The 22,437-nt window shown below is 38.6% G+C and overlaps 1 protein-coding gene across 4 annotated transcripts in view; it reads right to left on the bottom strand.

Annotated features, from left to right (window-relative positions):
• The window catches only part of C15H18orf25 (chromosome 15 C18orf25 homolog), an 83,227-nt gene that overhangs the window by 48,346 nt on the left and 12,444 nt on the right, over positions 1-22,437 (bottom strand). For all 4 annotated transcript variants that reach the window (XM_048363710.1, XM_048363709.1, XM_048363713.1 and 1 more), the window contains exon 2: positions 3,238-4,018. In XM_048363710.1, coding sequence (XP_048219667.1) covers positions 3,238-3,952 — 715 coding nt within the window. In that variant the 5' untranslated portion in view covers positions 3,953-4,018. The remainder of the gene's footprint in view (positions 1-3,237; positions 4,019-22,437) is intronic.

Raw genomic sequence — 22,437 nt, 5'->3', positions numbered from 1 at the left:
GTGAATAAAGCAAGGCTGGGTTGATCTGTCCACATCAAATGGATTGAAAATTCAGATACCTTTCAAAGCTGTGCTCAACAGCTTCCTGAAACTCTCAAAAAAGAAAAGAAAAAAAGGCAAACCAGCTGATGTACATTGTTTTGGGGATCTCAGTCTGAATGAAGAGGTCATTTATATGGCAGACCATCAGACCACACCAAAGCAGGCCATACAGTCAAAATGAAATAAAGCTACCTGAGGTTCATTTTGTGCTATGAAAAGCAACAGTTTCTAGAAAAGCTTTTTCTACCATTTATGTTTCACTGATGCTGTCCAGAGAATTTCTTGAAATGAAATCTAATGCTAATTATTCATATTAACTAAAATCAAAATCCCACAGCAGATTTTACAGAGCTAATTTTACAAAGTAATTTTACAGAGAAACTGGCCCCTCAATGAAAAATAATGCTCCAATCATAAATTGCAAATAAAATATATAAAGCTTACAACCTATAAAGATATTCAATAAAATACTTGAATACTAATGATAACCACCAGATAGTATTTTACACTAATTCACTATAAATACTATAAATTTACTATAAAATATTCTTTGCTCATCTCTAAGTCCTCATAGTCTGCCAAGATATCTTGATAAGTACCTCCAAATATTTAAAACATCCATATAGTTCCAAAGCTTCAAGAAGAAAATGGTATAGTGATAATACTAAGCTGCCTATCAATAGACTTTTAAAAAAAAACTTCAGAAATATCTGTTGCTCAGACATCAAAATAAATTAGTAAACATAATCATGCACTGTATTAGTCTGCATCATTTGCACTCCTTAAAAGAAAATATACTAATTGTTAAGTAACTTGGAGTAGAGTACATTCAGGATAACTCATTCAATTTTTAAGCTGTTGCCAAACAAAAGTTTATAAATAAAGCATTTTCTGAATTACTAAATTGGCTGTACCTCCATGGATCGGTATAATAAGAATCTCAGTTTTTACTTTTCCACTTGGTTTCCATTCTGTGTAAATAGATGGAGATTCTCTTAGGCACATCCAGTTTAAGTTCATCTGAATGTCCATGTTGTTGTACTCAAATCAGTTCATAATACAACTTTTCAACAACTGCTGTTGCTATAAGGGTGTGTGTGCCTCCCCTCTTGCCCAAAGTCATAATGGGACTCAGGAAATTAAAGTAAACACAATTGTTATATTCAAAATACATGTCACAATTTTTCAGACATAACAATATGGGTTGACCTGAAATTCCTAATGCTTTAACTCGAGGTTGTTCCATCTTTGCTGCTTTGCATAATTATTAAAACATTCACATCTGTCGTGTCCAAATGGCACCTCCCCAAAACAGCGTAGTTCAGAAGCCTTTATCTTAAAACTAGCATCTAATTCTGTATCATTACCTTAGAAACAGCTATATACTTTCAAAAGCCAAAATCTTATTAGGTAGTATAAAAAATAGAAACTAAATTATAGATTCAGATTAATTTACTTTGGTGTTCAATTTATATACAATTCATAACAGATGAGAAACAGAACATTGATGTTTCAGAAGTTTTAAACAATGGTCAAGGTGGTAAAATATAAACAAAGCACAAAAACCTATATGTGTAAGTCAACAGGGAGAGTGTGCACAAGACACTTCTTATGTCATCTCTACAATGGAATTCTCTACCTTTAAAGAGAATTTTGTTTATACACACTCTCCCTTTCCACAAAAAGGCAAAGTATTCAAGTAGTTGCATAAAAAACCTATTTAGTAAGTAGAATTAAGTACGGTATCAAGAAGTCCATCATATTTTGATTAATAAATAAGAACAGGGTATAAGAACACAGGAACAATTTACAAGTGTTAATAAGGCTTAAAAAATATTAACCATAAAACTGAAATATACCTAGAACCTGCCTTAGAACAATTCCAAAGTCTGCTTCTCTTGTAAGTTTCATTTAAATCACCCTCCTAGTAATTTTAATATAAAGAACTCCCAAAGGAATTCGACATAGTTATTACAACAGCAAAAAGCATTTCTAAAGACTTTTAAAACTCAAACTTAATATACTGAGACTTTTATTATTATAAGTTAAACACCTTTAGTGTTTTTTCTTTAATCATTCTTGTTATTGAGTTTCTCTTAGTTTGGTTAGGTATAGGTTTAATTAACCAATATAATTTTTCTCAAATTATCTTGTTATATCAGCAATATGGTATTTTTATGTGTCAAAACAGAAACTTTCAGAAAACTAGGGGAGGGGAAAAAAGATAGTAAGCTGTAAAAATTTAGAAAACCAAAAACTTCCTCCTCTTTAATACAGCAATAAACAATGCTGTTGTAATCTATTAAACTTCAGGTAGTCTACAAAACCTTCCTAATCATGTCTTCAATAATGAGACTTCACCATTTAAGAGCCATTTAGACATCATTTTTTTCTTCTGCTATAAATCTCAAGACTGCCTTTGCAGTATTATAGAGTCAAATATAATAATAAGGGGAAAGCAGATGTATCAGACATGTAATAAACTACCAATAAGAGTACTATTCTTATAACAATGAGAGCTAGAACAAGCAAAGTTTAGACAATTCTAAAGCTTAGGGGATAAAGAAGAAATTTGGAGTGGGGGGATTCTTTCCAATGTAACAACTTAGGATAAAAAAAAAGTACAATAATGGTAACTAGCTTGTCATTCATTGCATCATGTGGGAAACTCAAAAACAACTGTTTTAAGAGGAATAATTATTAGGAAGCTTTAATAAAAGATAGAAAGTGTTACTTCAGACACCAGAAGCTCAAGTGCAGAGGCCATATGATAAAGCAAGGTGCCTATTCCTGAGGAGAACATACTTAATAGTAATGCTGAACAGTAAATATTAAATCTAAGCAGTGCTACAAAGGCAATATACTGGAAGTTCAGGAAATATGTTACAAACAAAGAGACTTGTGAGAAATTCCATTACTTAAAAATAATATTGCCTCTACTATTATCCATTTGTTTTATTTGCTTTTTGTTTTTTGTTTTTGCTGATGTGCTAAAGTGCACAGGAAAATTTAGAACGTTTTGTTTTTTATTTTGAATTATTCGTGTCTAGTTAATAGACTGCAGTCTTCAATTTTATATACAGAGCTGCAGGTCTCCTGGATTTTTTTTTTTCCAAATGTCACTCATCTAACTGAACCTGACAGCTGAGAAGTGCTATCAGGTGCTTTACAGTCAGTTTAAAAAACATCCTCTACCTGGTATCTCTGCAGTGATTGTCTTGCTGCTCCCTGAAACTTCTTCGTCATCATCTGATGAGCTTGTGCTTGAGTCACAAGTCAGGTCACTATCACTGGTACTACTGTCCTGTAGCAGATTGTACTTCTTCCTTGCAGCAGCCTCCCGCTTTTGCCTCAGTAGTCTGATCCTCTCCTTGTGCTTTTGGCTCCGATGACCTTTAACTTTGGCAACTCGGCCATTCTGTTTATCACTGGATTGCCGGTTTTTCTTAGCAGCCATAGTAGATGTTTCACTTTCAGAACGGGACCGCCTAGACTTGCGCCCAACTGTGGCACCAGATACTCCTGAAGGGTCTCCTTCTACTGCTGTTTCTGTCTGGGATGGTTCATTCTCTTCTGCAGAAGACAAAGTATCTGAATCAGCAAGGTGACCACTAGAGGAAGGGGAAAGCATGCAATGATTAGAGGAGTCACTCTCATAGACTCGGCCAGTTGTTGGCTTGTCACTCTCTGTGGATGCTAACTGAGACTCAGAAGAGTCCCTTCTCAGTTCCATCAACAAGCAGGGCATTGAAGAAAGTACTGTAGAATCTGCTACGCCATCTTTCTGAACTTGAGATTCCAGTTCTACAGATCCATCTTCCTCCTTGGCTGTCTCTTGTTCAGAGGTTTTTGGTGGGACTTCAGACTCAATGAGTTCTTCAACTTTTCCCACTGCCTCCTCCATCTTCATTTCAGAATTTCACATTAAATCATGGAGCAGAGTCTAGGAAATGGTATCAAGGATGCAACAGGAAGCCTGTATGAAAACACATGAGATCAATGAACAGAAATGGAAGATTATTTAATTAACACAAGAGGCCTACTTTTCTAAGTAGCAAAAGTTACAGCTATGGCCTTCAAAATATATGTACCTATTATCTGCTTGTTTGATCTACAAATTCTACAACTTCAAGGGATTTACAAAATTCTAGCAGACATAGGTATCCAAACTGGTACAATATTATTCCTCTGTTACTTAACTTTCAAATCCAGCAAGTAACCAAGTAAGGATTTTGAAGTCTACAACTTGAAACAGAGCCTCAGTAGGAGAGCACTTGTTTAGAACACAAAAGGCCTTTGGATTCAATCTTCAGTACCAGTAAAAAAAAAAAAAAAAAAAAAAAAAAAAAAACTTTATTTTAAATAAAGTACTCAAGAAAGTAATCTTCAAAGAAAATTATTTTAGTTAAAATGTATACCTGATTTTAATACAAATGAAAAGAATGCTTCAAAGGTAAAGCCAGTTGAGGGGGGGTGGGAAACGACAGAAATCAGTGGCTAAAAGGAAATTAATAATTACACCCCCACTTTCCAACCCTGCCAGAGTATAACCACTCAGTATGTCAATTGCCTGAGAAAAGACTGCAAGGATAGTTTTGTTTTTTTGCCAGTCCTGGGGCTTAAACTCAAGGCTTAGGTACTGTCTCTGAGCTTCTTTTGCTCAAGACTAGAACGCTACCACTTGAGCCACAGTACCATTTCTGGCCTTTTCTGTTTATGTGGTCCTAAGGAATAGAACCTTGGGTTCTATTAAAAAAAAAAAAAAAGAATAAAGCCTAGTCAGCAAGAGAAGGGGTGATACTGTCCAAAAAGAAATGTACTTATTACCTGACTTATGTTACTACAGCCCCTTACATCACCTTTATAATAAAAATTAAAAAATAAAAACCTTAAAAAAGACTACAAGTTACAAACAAAAAACTAGTCAAAAACACTGGTTAGCTACAATGATTTACTTTTTACTCAATTCTTTAAAGAAAGGAGGTGAGGAAGTTGTGAAAAAGAAAGGTCAAATAAAAAACAAAAAAAAAATAAGCTACATACATTTGGTAAAGAAACAATCAGTAATTACATGGATCAAATCTGCCTGTTGTCCTCTAAAAAGCAGCTGCTAAACAAGGAAATTAAGAGAAAGACCAGTGAGGTGTTGGTGCCACATGCCTGTAATCCTAGCACTTGTGTGGCTGAAGCAGGGTTATCTTAAGTTCGAAATTACCCTGACCTAGTTAAGTCTATCTCAAAAGAGAAAAGACAGGAGAGCACCAGTGGCTCACACCAGTAATCCTAGTGCTCAGAGAGAGGCTGAGATCTAAAGATTAAGGTTTTGAAGCCGGCCCAGGCAAGAGAGTCTGTGAGGTAAGACGCTTACCTCCAACTAACCACCAAAAGCACTGGAAGTAGATCTGTGGCTCAAGTAGTAGAGCTCTAGCCTTAAGCAAAAAAGTTCAGAGCTTGAGTTCAAGCCCCAGAACTAGCACCACACACACACACACACACACACACACACACACACACACACACCCCTACCTCAGCTGTTTACTTAGTCCTTCCTAGTTCCCATATCCCTCTCACTATGCTGAATGTGTATCTAGTGTCAGATATTGTTTCACAATGGTAAAATACGATTCAAGTACTCTGTGAACACAAAAAACTGCTCTATGAATGACTCATAAGAGAAAAAAATAGGATGTGCATTTTACACTTTATATGCTGAATTTAGAACATGACATCCTAACCATAATTGTGAGAGATATAACTCTAATCATAAGTGCAGAACATAATCTTTAACCACAAGTCTGTGATCTTTACAGTATGTGCAAGGCAAGTCAAATTCTCCACCTCTACCTGTGATATTACAGAAGGCAAAGACTATGATGTCCCACATGTCCCAGACACAAATAATTCACTGGTAGACTACTGAGATGCAATATGGCATCTCCATTAGCTGTCTTGACCAACTTATCTGACAGATTATCTATAGTACACAAAAACTTTTTAAATATCTGAAAAAATTCTTTCACTGATCTAACATGACAGCCCACTTTTTATTTAATGTAAACATGAATATCTTATATACCCCATTTTTGCTCTTCATAACTTTGTTCTCAATTGCTGACATTTTCCTTAATACAATCATGAAAAACAGGCACTGGAACATTTATTAATTTAAAACTTTCCTATATGTACCTACTTCATAAGCATATTTGTATCATTACTAATGTTTTAGTTGAATGAAAATAGGCATAAAGTTTTTCTTAACACAGGTTCAAAAGGAATGTAATACTTCTGAAAGCCAACAGAGGGAGTAATAAAAGTTAAACTAAAAGTGTCATGAAGTATGCTCACAATATATATAAAATACACCCAGGTAAGAAAAATAAACCCAAGATTTTCTAAAGAAGAGTTCATCCTTCTATTCTAGAATAAAGTTTTTTTTTTAATGTTAAAAAGGCTGGGGCTGAGAATGTGGCTTAGTGGTAGAATGCTTGCCTAGCATGCATGAGGCCCTGGATTTGATTCCTTGGTGGCACATAAAAAAAAAAATTTTTTTAAGGTGAAACAGGTGAGATATATACTCAAACAAAAGTAATCTCAACTACAAAATATCAAATATCTAATTTCTGAAAGGCAGTGGTACTAAACCTTTTCAACATAACAAATTCATTGCCCCTTTCCTCAAGCTTCTGATGAAACTAAAGCCATACTGGGATGAAGCCCTTACTACATGCAAAACTAGCACCACTGCAATCAGCACAAACCCCACATTTGTACAAAACATGGACTCATCTCCAAGCACACATACATCTACTCTTCTCATTCTGCAGAATGAGGTACTCTGCATGGATAAAATCAATACCATCATTAAAGCAGCTGGTATAAAATTTTAACCTTTTGGCCCTGGCCAATAACAATGAGAACCTCATCTACTATGAAGGGGCTGTTGGGTCTGCTCCTGCCGCTGGTGGGTGCCACCAGAACAGCAGAAGACTGTGACCCCTTGAGAAGAAAGTGGAAGCAAAGAAAGAAGAATCTAAGGAGTTTAATGATGACATGGGCTTTGGTCTTTTTGACTAATCACATTCAATAAAAAGCTAAAATCTGGGGTGGGAATTTAGTTCAGTGGAAGAGCACTTGCCTAGTAAGTACAAGAACTGAGTTCAGTCCCTAGAACCACCAAAAAAAATTAAAAATTAATTGCTTAGCTAAATTAATCTTGCTTCTTCAGGAATTAAGCTGCATGGGTAGCACAAATTAATCTTCACTACTGTGTGTGTGTGTGTGTGTGTGTGTGCGCGCGCGCGCACCAGTCCCTCAAATCAATCACAAAAAACTTGAATCAACCATGAATAGAACCAGTTGGTTCATCAGAGTATGCCTACACAATGTAACTATTAAGAATAAGCGAGGGGCTGGGAATATGACCTAGTGGTAAAAGTGCTCGCCTCGTATACATGAAGCCCTGGGTTCGATTCCTCAGCATCACATATATAGAAAAAGCTGAAAGTGGCGCTGTGGGTCAAGTAGTAGAGTGCTAGCCTTGAGCAAAAAGAAGCCAGGGACCACTAGTGCTCAGGCCCTGAGTTCAAGCCCCAGGACTGGCAAAAAACAAAACAAGAATAAGTGAATTATCAAGAAACTAACCCCTCCCAAACTTAATACCCCAATTACTAAATGGGCAAGGGAGCTAAGAAGAGACTTCTCAGAAGAGGTAAGAATGGCAAAGAAACACATGAGGAAATGCTCACCATCCCTGGCCATACAGGAAATACAAACCAAAACAACCCTGAAATACCATCCTATGCTGGTTACACTGGCTAACATTTTGAATTCTAATAACAAATGCTGGTGGGGATTGTGGGGGAAAAGGAACCCTACTGAACTGTTGGTGGGAATGTAATCTAATACATCTACTCTGAAAAGCACTCTGGAGGTTCCTCAAAAAAACTAAATGTAGAACTTCCCTACCATCCAGCCATACTACTCCAGGATCTCTGGCATCTACCCTGAGCATCACAGCCAGGATGTGCACCTGCACATCCACGTTCATTGCGGCACTACACTATTCTCAATAGCCAAGATATGGAAACCCAGATGCCCCACAATAGATGAGTAGATCCCAAAAATGAGGTACTTATATAGAATGGAATTTTACAAAGCCATTAGAAAGAATAGTATCATTTTCAGGGCAATGGATGGAACTAGAAAAAAAATCCTATTAAGTGAGGTAAGATCAGAGAGACAGAGCATGTTTTCCCTGGTATGTGGGTGTTAGACTTAAAACACACCGCAAGGGGCTGGGGATATAGCCTAGTGGCAAGAGTGCCTGCCTCGGATACACGAGGCCCTAGGTTCGATTCCCCAGCACCACATATACAGAAAAAACGGCCAGAAGCGGCGCTGTGGCTCAAGTGGCAGAGTGCTAGCCTTGAGCGGGAAGAAGCCAGGGACAGTGCTCAGGCCCTGAGTCCAAGGCCCAGGACTGGCCAAAAAAAAAAACAAAAGCACACCGCAACATGACAAATTACACAGAATTCTACATACTCACATACAGTGAGACCAAAAGAAGAGTCTTAGGGGAGAATCACAAAGGCACAATACCCAAGCACCTTTTCATATGTATATAAAATAATATACATACCGAAATGAACTCCAATAATATATGGAAACTATTTTTGTATTAGTTTTTTCTTTTTCTTTTTGTTGGTCATGGGGCTTGAACTCTGGGCCTGGGCACTGTCCCTCAGCTCTTCAGCTCAAGGTTGGTGCTCTACCACTTGAGCCACAGTGCTACTTCCAGTTTTCTGGTGGTTAATTGGAGATAAGAGTCTCACGGACTTTCCTGCCTGGGCTGGCTTTGAGCCACAATTCTCAGATCTCAGCTTCCTAAGTAGCTAGAATTACAGGCATGAGCCACCGGTGCCTGGCAGTTTTTTTCTTTTTTTAACGACTGTATTCTTCATCTTATATACAGTATACTCACGTACACATCTGCGGGAGAGTAGGGGGAGGCCACAGAATCAAAGGAAAAACAGAAAAAGTGGAGCAGCAGAACACACTGGCTGCACTGGACATTGATGAAAGTGAACTATGCAACACATGAGTGGAGAAGGGGGAAAAAGAATGGGAGAGAATGAGAGAACAGATGACACGGTGCAAAAGGAAATGTACTTAATACCTGATATATGTATATCACTCTAGTGTATATCACTCTAAAACAACAATGAAGTAAATTAAGAGAAAAAAATAAAAAGAATGAGCAAATTAGTTAGGCACTGGTGGCGCATACCTATAATCCTAGCTACTCAGGAAGCAGATCTGAGGATCACAGTACAAAGCCTGCCAGGGCAAGAAAGTCTACTAGACTCATACTTTCAATTAACTAGAAAAGGCAGGAAGTGGATCTGGGGTTCAAGTGGCTCAAGAGCACTAGCCTTGAGCAAAAGAGCTCAGGGACAATGACCAGGCCCTGAGGTAAAGCCCCAGTACTGACACACAAAAAAGAATGAGCAAGCTTTTTATATAGTAATATGCAGCAATTCTGAATCTCTTCCCCAAAAAGTCTTTTGGTTGAAAAGGGCGGGGGGGGGGGGGGGGGGTAGTAATGAGGACTGAACTCAGGAGCCTCCCTCTTGCTAGATACTCACTCTACTACCATTCAGTTTATTTTTCATACAGGGTCTCACACTTTTTCATAGGTCAGCCTCTGTCTACCATCCTCTTATTTCTACTTCCTAAATAGCTAGGATTCCATCCAGCCTTCATCATCAAGTCTGACTTATTTTTTGAGACAGGGTCTCACCCGGGCTGGCCTCAAGCCACAATCCTCGTATCTCTTCCTAAGAAAATTTAAATGAACAAAAAAGGTATAATATTTTATTTAAGTAAAGGCAATAATGTAATTATAAATAAATGAATACAAAAACAGTGAGTTCTTTTATATCAAGCACAGAATCTGAAAGATAGTTAAAAATGGTAATACCAGCTGCCTTGAGAAAGGAAAATATGAATGAGGAAATACAAGACTTGACATTGTACAGTTTTATACTTCTTGAATTTACAATCATTTACAAGAATTATCTTTCAAAATTCTATGTAAAGGGCTGGGAATGTGGCTTAGTGGTAGAGTATTTACCTAGTACACACAAAGCCTTGTCGATACCTCAGTACCACATAAACCAGAAAAGGCTGGAAGTGGTACTGTGGCTCAAGTGGTAGGGTGCTAGCCTTGAGTAAAAGAAGCTCAGGGACAGTGCTCAGGCCCTGAGTTCAAGCCCCAGGACTGGCAAAAAAAAAACTTTCTAAGTAAAGTCTTCTAAAGAAAAAGGAGTTTTACTTTTGTCTGACCAAGACACTGTACTGTTTATTTAAGTTCATTTTAGTCAGTGAATTCTACTAGGCTTTCTCTCATAGAAGAATTTTGTTATAATTACATATTAGTGGGTAAAGTCATAGAAAGCTAAAAATCCAAGCTACAACAAAACTCTCTGTAGTGGAATCAAAATAAAATTACCTAACACAGGAGGAAAAGATGCCATACTTAAAGCTTAAGCTTTACAAATAACAAGGCTATTTACTACACTTAGTAGTTTTGGTAGGGGAGGAGTTACATAAAAGATTGTCACATAGTAGTAGAAAATGTTAAAAATGTTATGTGAATTGAATTATGTATAGGGGGTAAGAGGCTCTCAAACTTCTAGATTAATATTCACAGCGAATTTACAGTAAAGTACCACATATGCAAGTTCTATTAGAACCACATTCTCTCACATGCTGTTTTCTCCTCCAATCTAAAAGCAGCCCATTCCTGTGTGATATTACACACCCACACACAGCTCCTGTCACTCTCACCTCCATGTAATCTGCTATGATTGATTGTTCCTTGGCTCTCACAACCCCTTACACTCAACTGAGTCCATCATTCCATTTCTAATATCCTCCTCCTGTCTATCTTGCCTTACATCTCTTTCTCTAGATATTACTACCTTCTTTCACAGGACTCTTCACCACTTTGTTGTCATATTCAAAACTAGTCACTGGTCCGGCCCAGTCTCATCACACCAATGGGCCAAAAATGAGTTACCTGGTGGAGCATGGGACTCCAGATTAGGTTCTCTTGGACCATGGTATGCCATAACTACTAATGAAGACATAAGGAGTCTATTCACTATATAGCAGACTCCACTACAAAGGCTACTGCCTCACAGTAACCTTCATTAAATTCTCTTGCTACAGTGGTTTTGTATAACAGACTATCTCATGATTACTTACATGCTAGCTGAACAAGGTGGAGTCTGTGCTATTGGTGATACCTCAGTATATTCCCCTGGGGAAGTTGAAACTCAATTATACAAATTAAGGGAACAAGCCACATAGCTACAAACAGCCCTTCTCAGTCACTGGATTTGTTTAGATGCTTTTAGGCCTAGGTTTCTGGCACACAAAAAAAATATTATATTATTACTAATAACTGTACTCTGTATTAACCTTTTTAAACTTTGGGCCTATTAAATTTCTGAAAAAGTACAACTATTAACAGAGTAATGTTGACCCAACATTTTGCAATGATAGCCAAGCCTACAAAACAAGACAAAATTAAATTTGACAGTGAAATCCTGAAAGCTACGCTGCTGGAATTCTGCTCAAATGTGGCTATAAAGGTTTGGGGGACTTTTCTTTCTCAGTGGTCTGAACTCCACATGTAGCTAAGACTGGCCTTGAACTCACGATCTCCCTTCTCAGCCTCCTAAATGCTGGATTATAGGGCATACCACCACCCACAGCATATAAAGGATTTTAATGTCAATTTTTAATTACTTTCCCCCAGTGTAAGATCAGAGAAATAGAACAGGTTCATCCTGCCTTCCATAAATAATCAAAACTAATCATCTCAGAATGGCTGACAAGTAATGCTTTCAGAAACAGAGATCTTCATGAAAAGGGAAAATATGGCATAATATTGGAATCATCATAATGGAATCACTCATGTGAAGTCATGAGGAAAATCCTTCATATGTGTCTGTGAAGAGCCCTCACACATGTAATCTTATATGTATATACTGACAGAACAATGCAAACAATTCCAGTGTTAACCCATCTGGACTCTCAGCCCTTAAACTGTGAACTAAATAAATCCTTTTTCTTAAGACATCTATATCAGAAATGTCACAGAATTGGCACAAAGCTGACTGATACTGATAGTGATGACACTGCTCAGAGGATCAGATATGAAACAATATTAGTAATCTGAAAAAACTAGGGAAGTAAAGTATGTAATTTCTAGGCAACAGTAAGGACTCATTCTAAGAGTAGCTGTCATATACTTAAAGACTGGTACATGTTGATGTGTTTCTTAAGTATAGCTCTATGAATCCAAGTGCAGAGATGACAGAATTTGTATTTAACTAAAACTGTTTGGTCAAGCAAGCAGAACAAAGAAAAAAAAAAGGAAGCGTGTGCAAATAAATTATTTTAATGACTCCAATAGTTAAGTACAAAGCTGTAGGACCAGGGGAATGGACTCTCAGAAGAGTCTGGTATAGCTTGGGTGTGTGGTACATGCCTGTAATCTCAGCACTCAAGAGGCTGAGGCAGAGGATCCAAGCTTGCCTGGACCCTGACCAAAAAAGAGAAAGGAAAAACTAGAAAGTAGGTAATCAATTAGTAACTCAATTTGATATTATTATGAAGATTAGATAGCATTTCCATTTCCTAATAATTATTTTAACTTTTTTGGGGGGGAGGATGCTGGAAGGGTTACAACTAAGGGGCTTGAATTCAGGGCCTGGGTACTGTCCCTTAGCTTGTTGCACAAGGATGGTGCTCTACCGAGTGCCAATTAGCCCTTTTTTCCAACTAACCTCCAAAGAGTGGGAAGTTGAGCTGTGGTTCAAGTGGAAGAATACTGGGGCCCTGAGACCAAGCCCCAGTACCAGCATAAAAAGCAAATAACCACCCCAAAAGAAAGAAAGAAAAAGAAAAAAAATACATTTAAGTGTGGATGTTTGAGAACTGATGAATTTCTAATAAGGACGGTGGGAGTTGATGCAGTCACAAGATAGGGCAAGACCTGACTATCTACAGGTATATACTGACAAAGAAATCTCATTTCAATGCACAGCAGTAAATCACACCTACATACAAGCATTATAAATGCATATGACCATTTCATCAATAAACAGAGTACTCAAGGCCCAACTAGATTGAAGAAAGTATGATGTCAAAAGCATTTCAGGAAGTGAAAGCTGCAGGTAGATTTAAAAAAAACAAAACTCACCTTTAAAATGCTCTCCCCTCTATCCACATACAGATTCAACAAGAGAGAATAAAGTCTTACTGACTCAAGGTGTTTATAACTTGTCTAATCACTGGCTGATCACTAACCTATACTATAAATGACAGAAACCATCACTAAAAAATCAAGTTTAAAAGAAAAAAAAAAAAGGAAGGTAAAGGAGCCTGGCATGGTGGTTCACACCTATAACACCAGAAGCAAGAAGATCACAAGTTGAAAGATACCCTGAACTATCCTGACTCAAGGGGAAAAAATAATAATAAAGAAAATGAAAAATATGGCCCGGTACTGATCGCTCACACCTGTAATCCTAGCTACTCAGGAGGTTGAGATCTGAGGATCACACAGAAAAGTCCAGAGACTCTTATCTCCAATTAACCACCAGAAAACCAGAAGTGGTACTGTGGCTCAATGTGGTAGAGCTCTAGCCTTAAGCAAAAGAACTCAGGGAGAATGCCCAAGTCTTGAGTTCAAGCCCCAGGACACACACACACACACACACAGAGAGAGAGAGAGAGAGAGAGAGAGAGAGAGAGAGAGAGAGAGAGAGAAAGAGAGAGAGAGAGAGGACGAAAAATAAAGAAAACAAAAGATTCAATTCTCAAAGAAAATATATATACATGAGACTCGGGAGGATGCGTGAGGCCTTAGGTTTAATGAGGGGAGGGATACAAATTTGGAAACATCCATACAAGGACAGGTGGAGAGAAAAGGCATAGTCTACAGGGAAAAGCACAGTCAACAGAGAAACACTTTTAACATTTACATGAAAAAAAAGTTGCAGTCGTGCATAAAGTAACAGACAAGAAATTATCTCTAGAGACATAAAAGACATGAAGCTGTGTATAAGACACACAGAGAAAGAAGCCTACGTTCTTTAACAGCTCTTCTAAGATGGTTAACAACTTCCTGAAGATTTTGAATTGTGAAAAAGAATCATGATTAAGGAGTCTTACCTAAGACCAAACAATACAAGACAGGGTCCTGAAGATTTTGACATAGTGATATATAAAATCACTAAGCACTCAAAAGAAGAAAGACTTGCCTTTACCACTTTCAATTTTACATCCTTATGAACAATCATCATTAACACAAGTACAATGACACAATGGTCCTATTAAAATGGAACTAAAACTGTATTGTCCTGACAATATTCAAACAAATCATCTGAAGTTACAACTTTACTGTTGAAGTTACAACTTTACTGTTGCCACAGAGACTTTTCTGTTGAAACCACAAGCTGGCAAAAAGCCCAACTCATTAAATGATATATTATTGAGATAAGAATGTAGTTCAGTAACTACATAAGGACCAGGGTTCTATACCAGCTCTACAATCAATCAACCAATACTACTGTTATTGTTAGTAAGATTTTGCTTTAAAACAGTAGCCAAAGGAGTGACATTGTCCGGAAAAAGAAATATACTCACTACCTGACTTCTGAAATGGTAGGCCCTCTGTACAACACCTTAATAATAACAATAAAACTATTTTTAGGTAGTCATGTTTAAAAATAATAATAAAGGACATTCTATGGATAAGAGCATGGTCCAAGTGGTAAGACAAGCATAAGACCTTGAGTTTAAAAACCCAGTATAAAGGGGGGAAAAGCATTCTAATTGATTGCACCCCGCAAACTATTTTTTATCACCACCTTAGAACTGTAAGAAATACAAATAACTAATATCTCAAACATATCTACATTAACCAGTTAACTTTCAGTATATGTGCGCTGGTACTAGGTCTTGAACTCAGAGCCTAGACACTATGTCCAGCTTTTCCACTTTGAACTAGTGTTCTACCACTTGAGCCATAACTCCATTTCTGACTTTTTGGTAGTTAATTGGAAATAAGAGTCTCACACACGTTTTTGCCAGGGCTAGCTTCAAACTAAGATCCTGAGATCACCACCTCCTAAATAGCTAAGATTATAGGCAGACCCACTGGCATCCAGATCCAGTTAAATTTTAAACTGCTGTTCCCCATTGTACAAGCTATATACTACCAGACAATAAATTCCAACTTTTCTCTCTTATATGAAACAATAATCTACATATGGCTCTTTATTTAAGAAAAAAAAAAAAGACTTTACAGAGGGCCAATGAGTACTGATAGTCCAAGAAAGCTTTTGCCCACAAAAACCATTGGAAGGACTATTAACAAAGGAGAAACAAAATGAGAAGACAGATATGTGGTTTGGTGTAAAGGCTACAATAGCAAGGATAACACATGGGAGCCCAAGCAGCATCTGGTGAACTTCAAGGGATCCAATTAGTTCTTCAACAGTGAGAAATAGAGAGATTGCATTAATAGGTCCCCTCCCAACAATGCCAGGAAACACATCTCCAGGCCCACTAAGAACAGCTTCTCCAAGACCTCTACCTAAGGCACTCATCATTATTAGTAAAGACCCTAAGTCCAAAAACAATCAGTTGTTTAATGGCAACCAGAAGTTCAGGAAAAACATGGTAGTGTCTCAAGTCTAAAGAATATGGACCTTGTTAAACAAAGTATCAAGACACTCCTCCATAACCAGGTACCAGTGGGTCATGCCTCTGTAATCTTGGCTACCCACAAGACTGAGGCCTGGAGAATTGTGGTTTGAAAAGCCAGTTGGGGGGCTGGGGATATAGCCTAGTGGCAAGAGCACTTGCCTCGTATACATGAAGCCCCGGGTTCGATTCCCCAGCACCACATATAAAGAAAATGGCCAGAAGTGGCGCTGTGACTCAAGTGGCAGAGTGCTAGCCTTGAGCAAAAAGAAGCCAGGGACAGTGCTCAGGCCCTGAGTCCAAGGCCCAGGACTGGCAAAAGAAAAAGAAAAAGAAAAAGAAAAAGAAAAGCCAGTTGGGGCAGAAAAGCCCAAAACACTCCATCTCCAACTAACCAGCAAAAAGGCAGGTTGGGAAAGCAAAGGAAGGGGTGACATTGTCCAAAAGGAAATATACTCATTGCTTTACTTAGGAAACTGCAATTCCTCTGTACATCACTTCTATAATAATGAGAACATTAAAAAATAACTACTGAAAAGAAAAGCCAGGTTGGAGGCACACTTCAAGTGTCAGACTACTAGCTGTGAGCAAGAAAGCTGAGCAAGAAGAGTATTAGCCTTTGGTTCAAGCACCAGTCCCAGTACCAAAAACAAAACAAAACTATACCTAGGAGTCCCATTCGCATTAACAGCAAGACTTTAATGAGAGTTCTGAGGAACTGCACCCCATTGGGCAGGGTCCAGAGACCACCTCGCATCTGATATGGCAGCAGAGAAGCCCATGGGAGCTTTGTTGGACCATGGGGCTGAAAGAGACAGAAACAGACAGAAAGGTACATATCCATTCATGGAAATGCAAACAGCTAATGAGCAACCAATGTACAGACATGAAATGAATGTACAGACAGGTGATGAAGAAAAAATGAAAAACATTTATGACAGTAGAGACCAGGCTTTTGGCAAGTGGTTGCGTTTCAGTGAGCAGCAGAGAGTGCCTAGAGAAAGAGATCTGTATTTTTCCAGGAAGCTAGACAGCTTCACATACAGCTTGTTACCCACAAAATAACCTTACTAAATCTAGAGCAAAAAGTCCAGAGTGCTTTGAACATGGCCACTGATAACAATACCAAGTTGATACTGCTCAGGGCAGCTGGCAGTATTTTCTCTTGTCGTCTAAGCCTTATTTTATATGGCATCTCATAGATGAAAGAAAAGAAAACAAAAGCACTAAAATGACAGAAACTATCAGAAAAGCCCAAAAAACTCCATCTCTATCAATCATAATAGCTGACAATGTAGGCTATGACAGTGCAGATCTGGTGTGACACAGCTCTAAGCTTCTTAGAAAGGAAGAAGGAAAAAAAGAGAAAGAAAAATTATCAATAAGGGATGGGAATATGACTTAGAGGTAGAGTGTGCTTGCCTAGCATGAATGAAGCCCTCCCTGGGTTAGATAAACAGAAACAGAAAAAGCCAGAAGTGGCGCTGTGGCTCAAGAGGTAAAGTGCTAGCCTTGAGAAAAAGAAGCCAGGGACAGTCCAAGCCCCAGAACTGGCAAAAAGTGTGTTTCTCAATGAAAGCAAAAAGCAATATAACTCTACAACTACTGGGCTGAATATGAAAGCAGGCAAGGAGAGATGGGCCAGCATCAGAGATAGGGCAACACTGAGTTTAACAGAAAGTCTGCACATGAAACAACTTGAGTACAACTGAAGCAACAGACATGATGCTAGTCTAGGCATCATCAAAGTAGTGGTACCAAGGAAACAAACTCTTTATATTAAGCATGCCCATATGCTGTTGATCTCTGGATCAGTTCAAAGTTGTGTTTGAGGGGCTGGGGATATAGCCTAGTGGCAGGAGTGCCTGCCTCGGATACACGAGGCCCTAGGTTCGATTCCCCAGCACCACATATACAGAAAACGGCCAGAAGCGGCGCTGTGGCTCAAGTGGCAGAGTGCTAGCCTTGAGCGGGAAGAAGCCAGGGACAGTGCTCAGGCCCTGAGTCCAAGGCCCAGGACTGGCCAAAAAAAAAAAAAGACAAAGTTGTGTTTGAAAGATTTCAACCAGTCAGAGAAAAATGTTTGTGTCTACTAAGTTTGGACATTTAACTGACCACTGTTTTTTCTCCTCAAGACAGGTCTGTAGCCCAGGGTGGCCAGAACTTTATTCTTGCTTTAGCCTCCCAAGTGACAATATTAGTAGGCTTACATCACCACCTATATACATACCTTTGTGTGTCTTACTGGGACTTAAATTCGGGGCACTCTACCACTTGAACCAAGCCCCCCAGCTCTCCCTTCTATTTTAATATGGGGTTAACGTGCATATCAGTTAATTTTTCATAACTGTGCTGATTTAAAGTTTGTTTCTTAAATCAAAGTCAAATAAAAATCTACACTATTAAATACACACACAAACACACACACACACACACACACACACACACACACACACACACACACACACACAAAAACACATATTTGAAAAGGACCAAACAGTATTCTCAAAAATGGAAACACAAGAGGAAAAGAACAGATTCGAGCTGAAAAGAAAACTAATAAACTAGAAAACAGATTTGAAGAAAATACCCATAATGGAGTATAAAAAAAAAGTAAGTGATGGAGCCAGGCATGGTAGTGAAGGCCCATGAATCTCGGCACTTGGATAGGGGAAGCAGGAAGATTACAAATCTGAGGCCAGCCTGGTAACAGTCTGAATTGCAGACCAGCCTGGGCTACCCTGGGAGACTTTAGAAACTTCAACTACTCTTAAGCCTGATTTAAATGCTACTAGACTGAATATATGTCAAAAAGGATGACACTTTTGGGGGATCTTAGGATATAAGGGTGTCTGGAATATGGGAGCCAAAAACCAGGAACTGATGGTATGAAAAAACTGTTCACTGGGTAGAGTACTTGCCTAGAACATATGTGTCCTTGGGTATAATCCCTAGCACTAAAAAACAAATAAAAAGTTCACAAAATCTTGATAGTCCTCACTTTAAAAGGTAATGCCTACCCAGGTACCAGGAGCTCACCCCTATTAATTCTAGCTACTCAGGAAGTTCAAAGGCAAACCGAGCAGAAAAGTCTGTGAGACTCTATTTCCAAAAATAATCAGCAAAATGCAGGGCTAGAGGTGTAGTTGTGGAGGTAGCCAAACAAGCATAAAGCCTCAGAGTTCAAACAAAAAGAGTAAAAAAAGTAACATTAGGGCTGGGAATATGGCCTAGTGGTAAAGTGCTCGCCTTGTATACAGGAAGCCCTGGGTTCGATTCCTCAGCACCGCATATATAGAAAAAGCCAGAAGAGGCACTGTGTCTCAAGTGGCAGAGTGCTAGCCTTGAGCAAAAAGAAGCCTGGGACAGTGCTCAGGCCCTGAGTTCAAGCCCCAGGACTGGCAAAAACAAAACAAAAGGTAACTTTAGCAACAAACCTTTATCATCTCTCTATTCCCTAGAACAGGCTTTATTTAATGGCTATATCTAATAAAAGATGGGTAGAAGTCATGTCCTATAATTTCCATGGTGAGGTCATAAAGAAGGCAGTTACTATCAGGCTTACTTGTTCTCTGGTCTCACTTGACTCTCTCTATGTAACTGCAACCAAGACTCTAGGACAGTCAGCCCTGGAAAGGTCTACATGGCAAGGACTAAGGCTTACATTAGAAGCTTACATTAGAAGGCTTACATTAGAAGTGAGTGAGTCACTTTGCAAACAGATTAAACCTTTACAGATGGTACAATCCTCAACTGACTTGACTGCAAACTCATGATAGAGTCAAAATTGGTCAACTAGTTGCTCCTGAACACCTGACTCTAAAAGACTGTGAGAGATAATGGTTTATTACTAAATTATTCTATTAAATTTTGGGACCATTTTTATGCAAAAAAAAGATATTATAGTCAAGTAGTACTGTCTTAGAAATGAAAAACTGACTTAACATTCAAAACTCAAACTACACACACACTGGGGACTTAGCCCTGTAGTAGAGTACTTAGATCTAGCAGTCTGGATTCAATCCCAAGCACTAAAAAAAAAATCACAAATAAAATTTCAATATGATCCCAAGCACAAAACAAAAAACAAATGACACAAAACAAAGAGGTGATACTGTCCAAAAAAAAATGTATTCTTTACCTGACTTTACATAACTATAACCCGCCTGTATATCACCTTTGTGCTAACAATAAAAAAACACAAAACCACCTCAATCACTGTTATGCATATATGAAGAAAACCTAACACTTCAAATGATATAAAAAGTTTTGAGTTTTGGTTTGGTGGTACCAGGGTCTCACATTCTCCTTTAGCTTTCTAGCTCATGTCTAATGCTCTAAACACTTGAGCTACATCTCCAACCTGGCTTGGTGTTTTGTTTTTGTTTTGTTTTGTTTTGTTTTTTTGGGGGGAGTAGTTACTGGGAGATGGAGTCTCACAAACTTTTCTGCCCAGGCTGCCCTCAAATGGTGATCCTCCAAGTCTCAGCCTCCTGAGAGTTAGATGTATGGTACCAGTGGATACCAGGCACATTTGGTTTTTAAAGGCTGTAATTTGGGAGCTAGGGTATACTTTAGTAGTGGAGCATGAGGGCGGGGGGGGGGGAAGAGTTGCAGTTTTAAAACATTACACAGAACAAATGGCCTATCTACATTGACAATTATCTCTAAACAATCCTAGTTAGCTTTTCAGAACATTTTAATTATTTCCATTAATTACTGTTCATAGCTAACCTGAAATTCATAATCCTCATTTCTAAGAAAAGAATATGTAGGTCAATGGCCAAGCTATATTTAGAAAGATATTTTTAGAATACTTTCTAAATTTCCAATCTGCTTCTTAGCCTAAGATTGGACTAAGCTACACACATACCCACCTTTAACCTAACAAGAATGCTTTGAACATTTTGATCTTTGCAAGATACATTAGGTTATATGTTTTAAGGGTTATTAAAGATAAGGATTTGCTTTTTATTTTTGTGGTACTAGGAAGTTGAATCCAGTTGAACTTTACCAACGCTAGGCAAGCACTCTAGCCATAAGCTACATTCCCAGCTCTTTTTATTTAGAAATAAGGTCTCATAGTTGTTCAGATGGCCTCAACTTTGTACTCTTCCTGCTTGGGTCTTCCAAGTAGCTAGCATTATAGATGTGTACCACTATTCCCAACAAGGTTTTAATACAGGCTCTTTTAAAGTAAGTTTTCCTTACATATTTGAAGGTTGTTATTTAGAATTTGGTTGCCCACAAAAACACACAATAACATCATTTTGTATGAATCAAGGGGTAACCACACTTCACCCTTAAGAAGATAAGCAAGCCAAAAGTGGTGGCATGTATCTCTGGTTCTAGCTGCTCTAGAGGCAGAAGTTGGAGGATTAGTTAAGAAGTTATTCCAGGGAGTTATCCCAGATTATATCTGAAAAACCCAAATAAAAAAGAATTCGTGGCATAACACCCTTTTAGGCAGTAGAAAGGTTGCCGAGCCCAGAGTTCAATCCCAGCACCACATAAATAAAGTAAGACTGTTGCTTACCTAAACTCATAGTTTCTCTCTCTCTCTCTCTCTGATTCCAATTTAAAGGGATAGGGGTAGGGATAGGGATAGGGATGTAGTTCATTGGAAGAGTGTTTGCTTATATGAGCAAGGCCTTGGGTTCACAACCCAAAAGATAGTAAAAGTTTTGTTTTTTGTGGTTTTGTTTTTTTTTATGGCCTACAAGGTATATATCACTCAAATCTCATTTTAAGCCTTCTTTTCCCTCAGGAAGTGCAGGTCCTTCAACATGCAAGACCTTTTCTAATTCAAGGGAGTCTAAACTTTGCTGTTCTCACTGTCAAGACAGTGTTCCCGGGGCCGGAATGTGGCTTAGTGGTAGAGTGCTCCGCCTAGTATGCATGAAGCCCTGGGTTCAATTCCTCAGCACCACATATACAGAAAAAGAAGTGGGTGCTGTGGCTCAAGTGGTAGTGCTAGCCTTGAGCAAAAAACAAGCTAGGGACAGTGTTCAGCAGGCCCTAAGTCTAAGCCCTAGGACTGGCAAAAGGAAGCAAGGGAGGGAGGGAGGGAGGGAAAGAGAGAGGGAGGGAGGGAGGGAGGGAGGGAGGGAGGGAGAGGGCGAGCGAGAGAGAGTTCCCTTGGTCTTTCTCGGGCAGGTACCTTCTTACTTTTCCAGTCTCAACTCAAATTCATCTTAAAAAGGTATCTGAGTCCATTTGACCAGCCACTACAAAATACGACAAACAGGGTGGCTTAAACAGAAATTTATTTCTAGAACATGGATGTGGCAGATTTGCTGTCTACTAAGGATCTGCTTCCTGAATCTGACTGTTCATTTTCACTGCACATCACATTGAGAAAGGAGCAAGGAATCTCTTTTCAGCTTTATTCATAAGGACATTAATCTCTTTCATTCTCACTGAGTCCTCATAGCCTAATTACCTCCCATATTCCCCACACCTAATAATACCACAGGATCCACACCTACTATTACCATCACCTTGGGGGTTGGGATCTCAACATACAAATTTGGGCGACACAAACATTCAGAGCATAGCAGAAGGCTGTTAATGTCTATTTTCAGCCAGGAGGTCAAAATTATAGGCTCATGC

The sequence above is a fragment of the Perognathus longimembris genome, chromosome 15 (assembly GCF_023159225.1).
Source record: "Perognathus longimembris pacificus isolate PPM17 chromosome 15, ASM2315922v1, whole genome shotgun sequence".
Lineage (NCBI taxonomy): Eukaryota > Metazoa > Chordata > Mammalia > Rodentia > Heteromyidae > Perognathus > Perognathus longimembris.
This window is presented reverse-complemented; position numbering and strand designations above follow the sequence as displayed.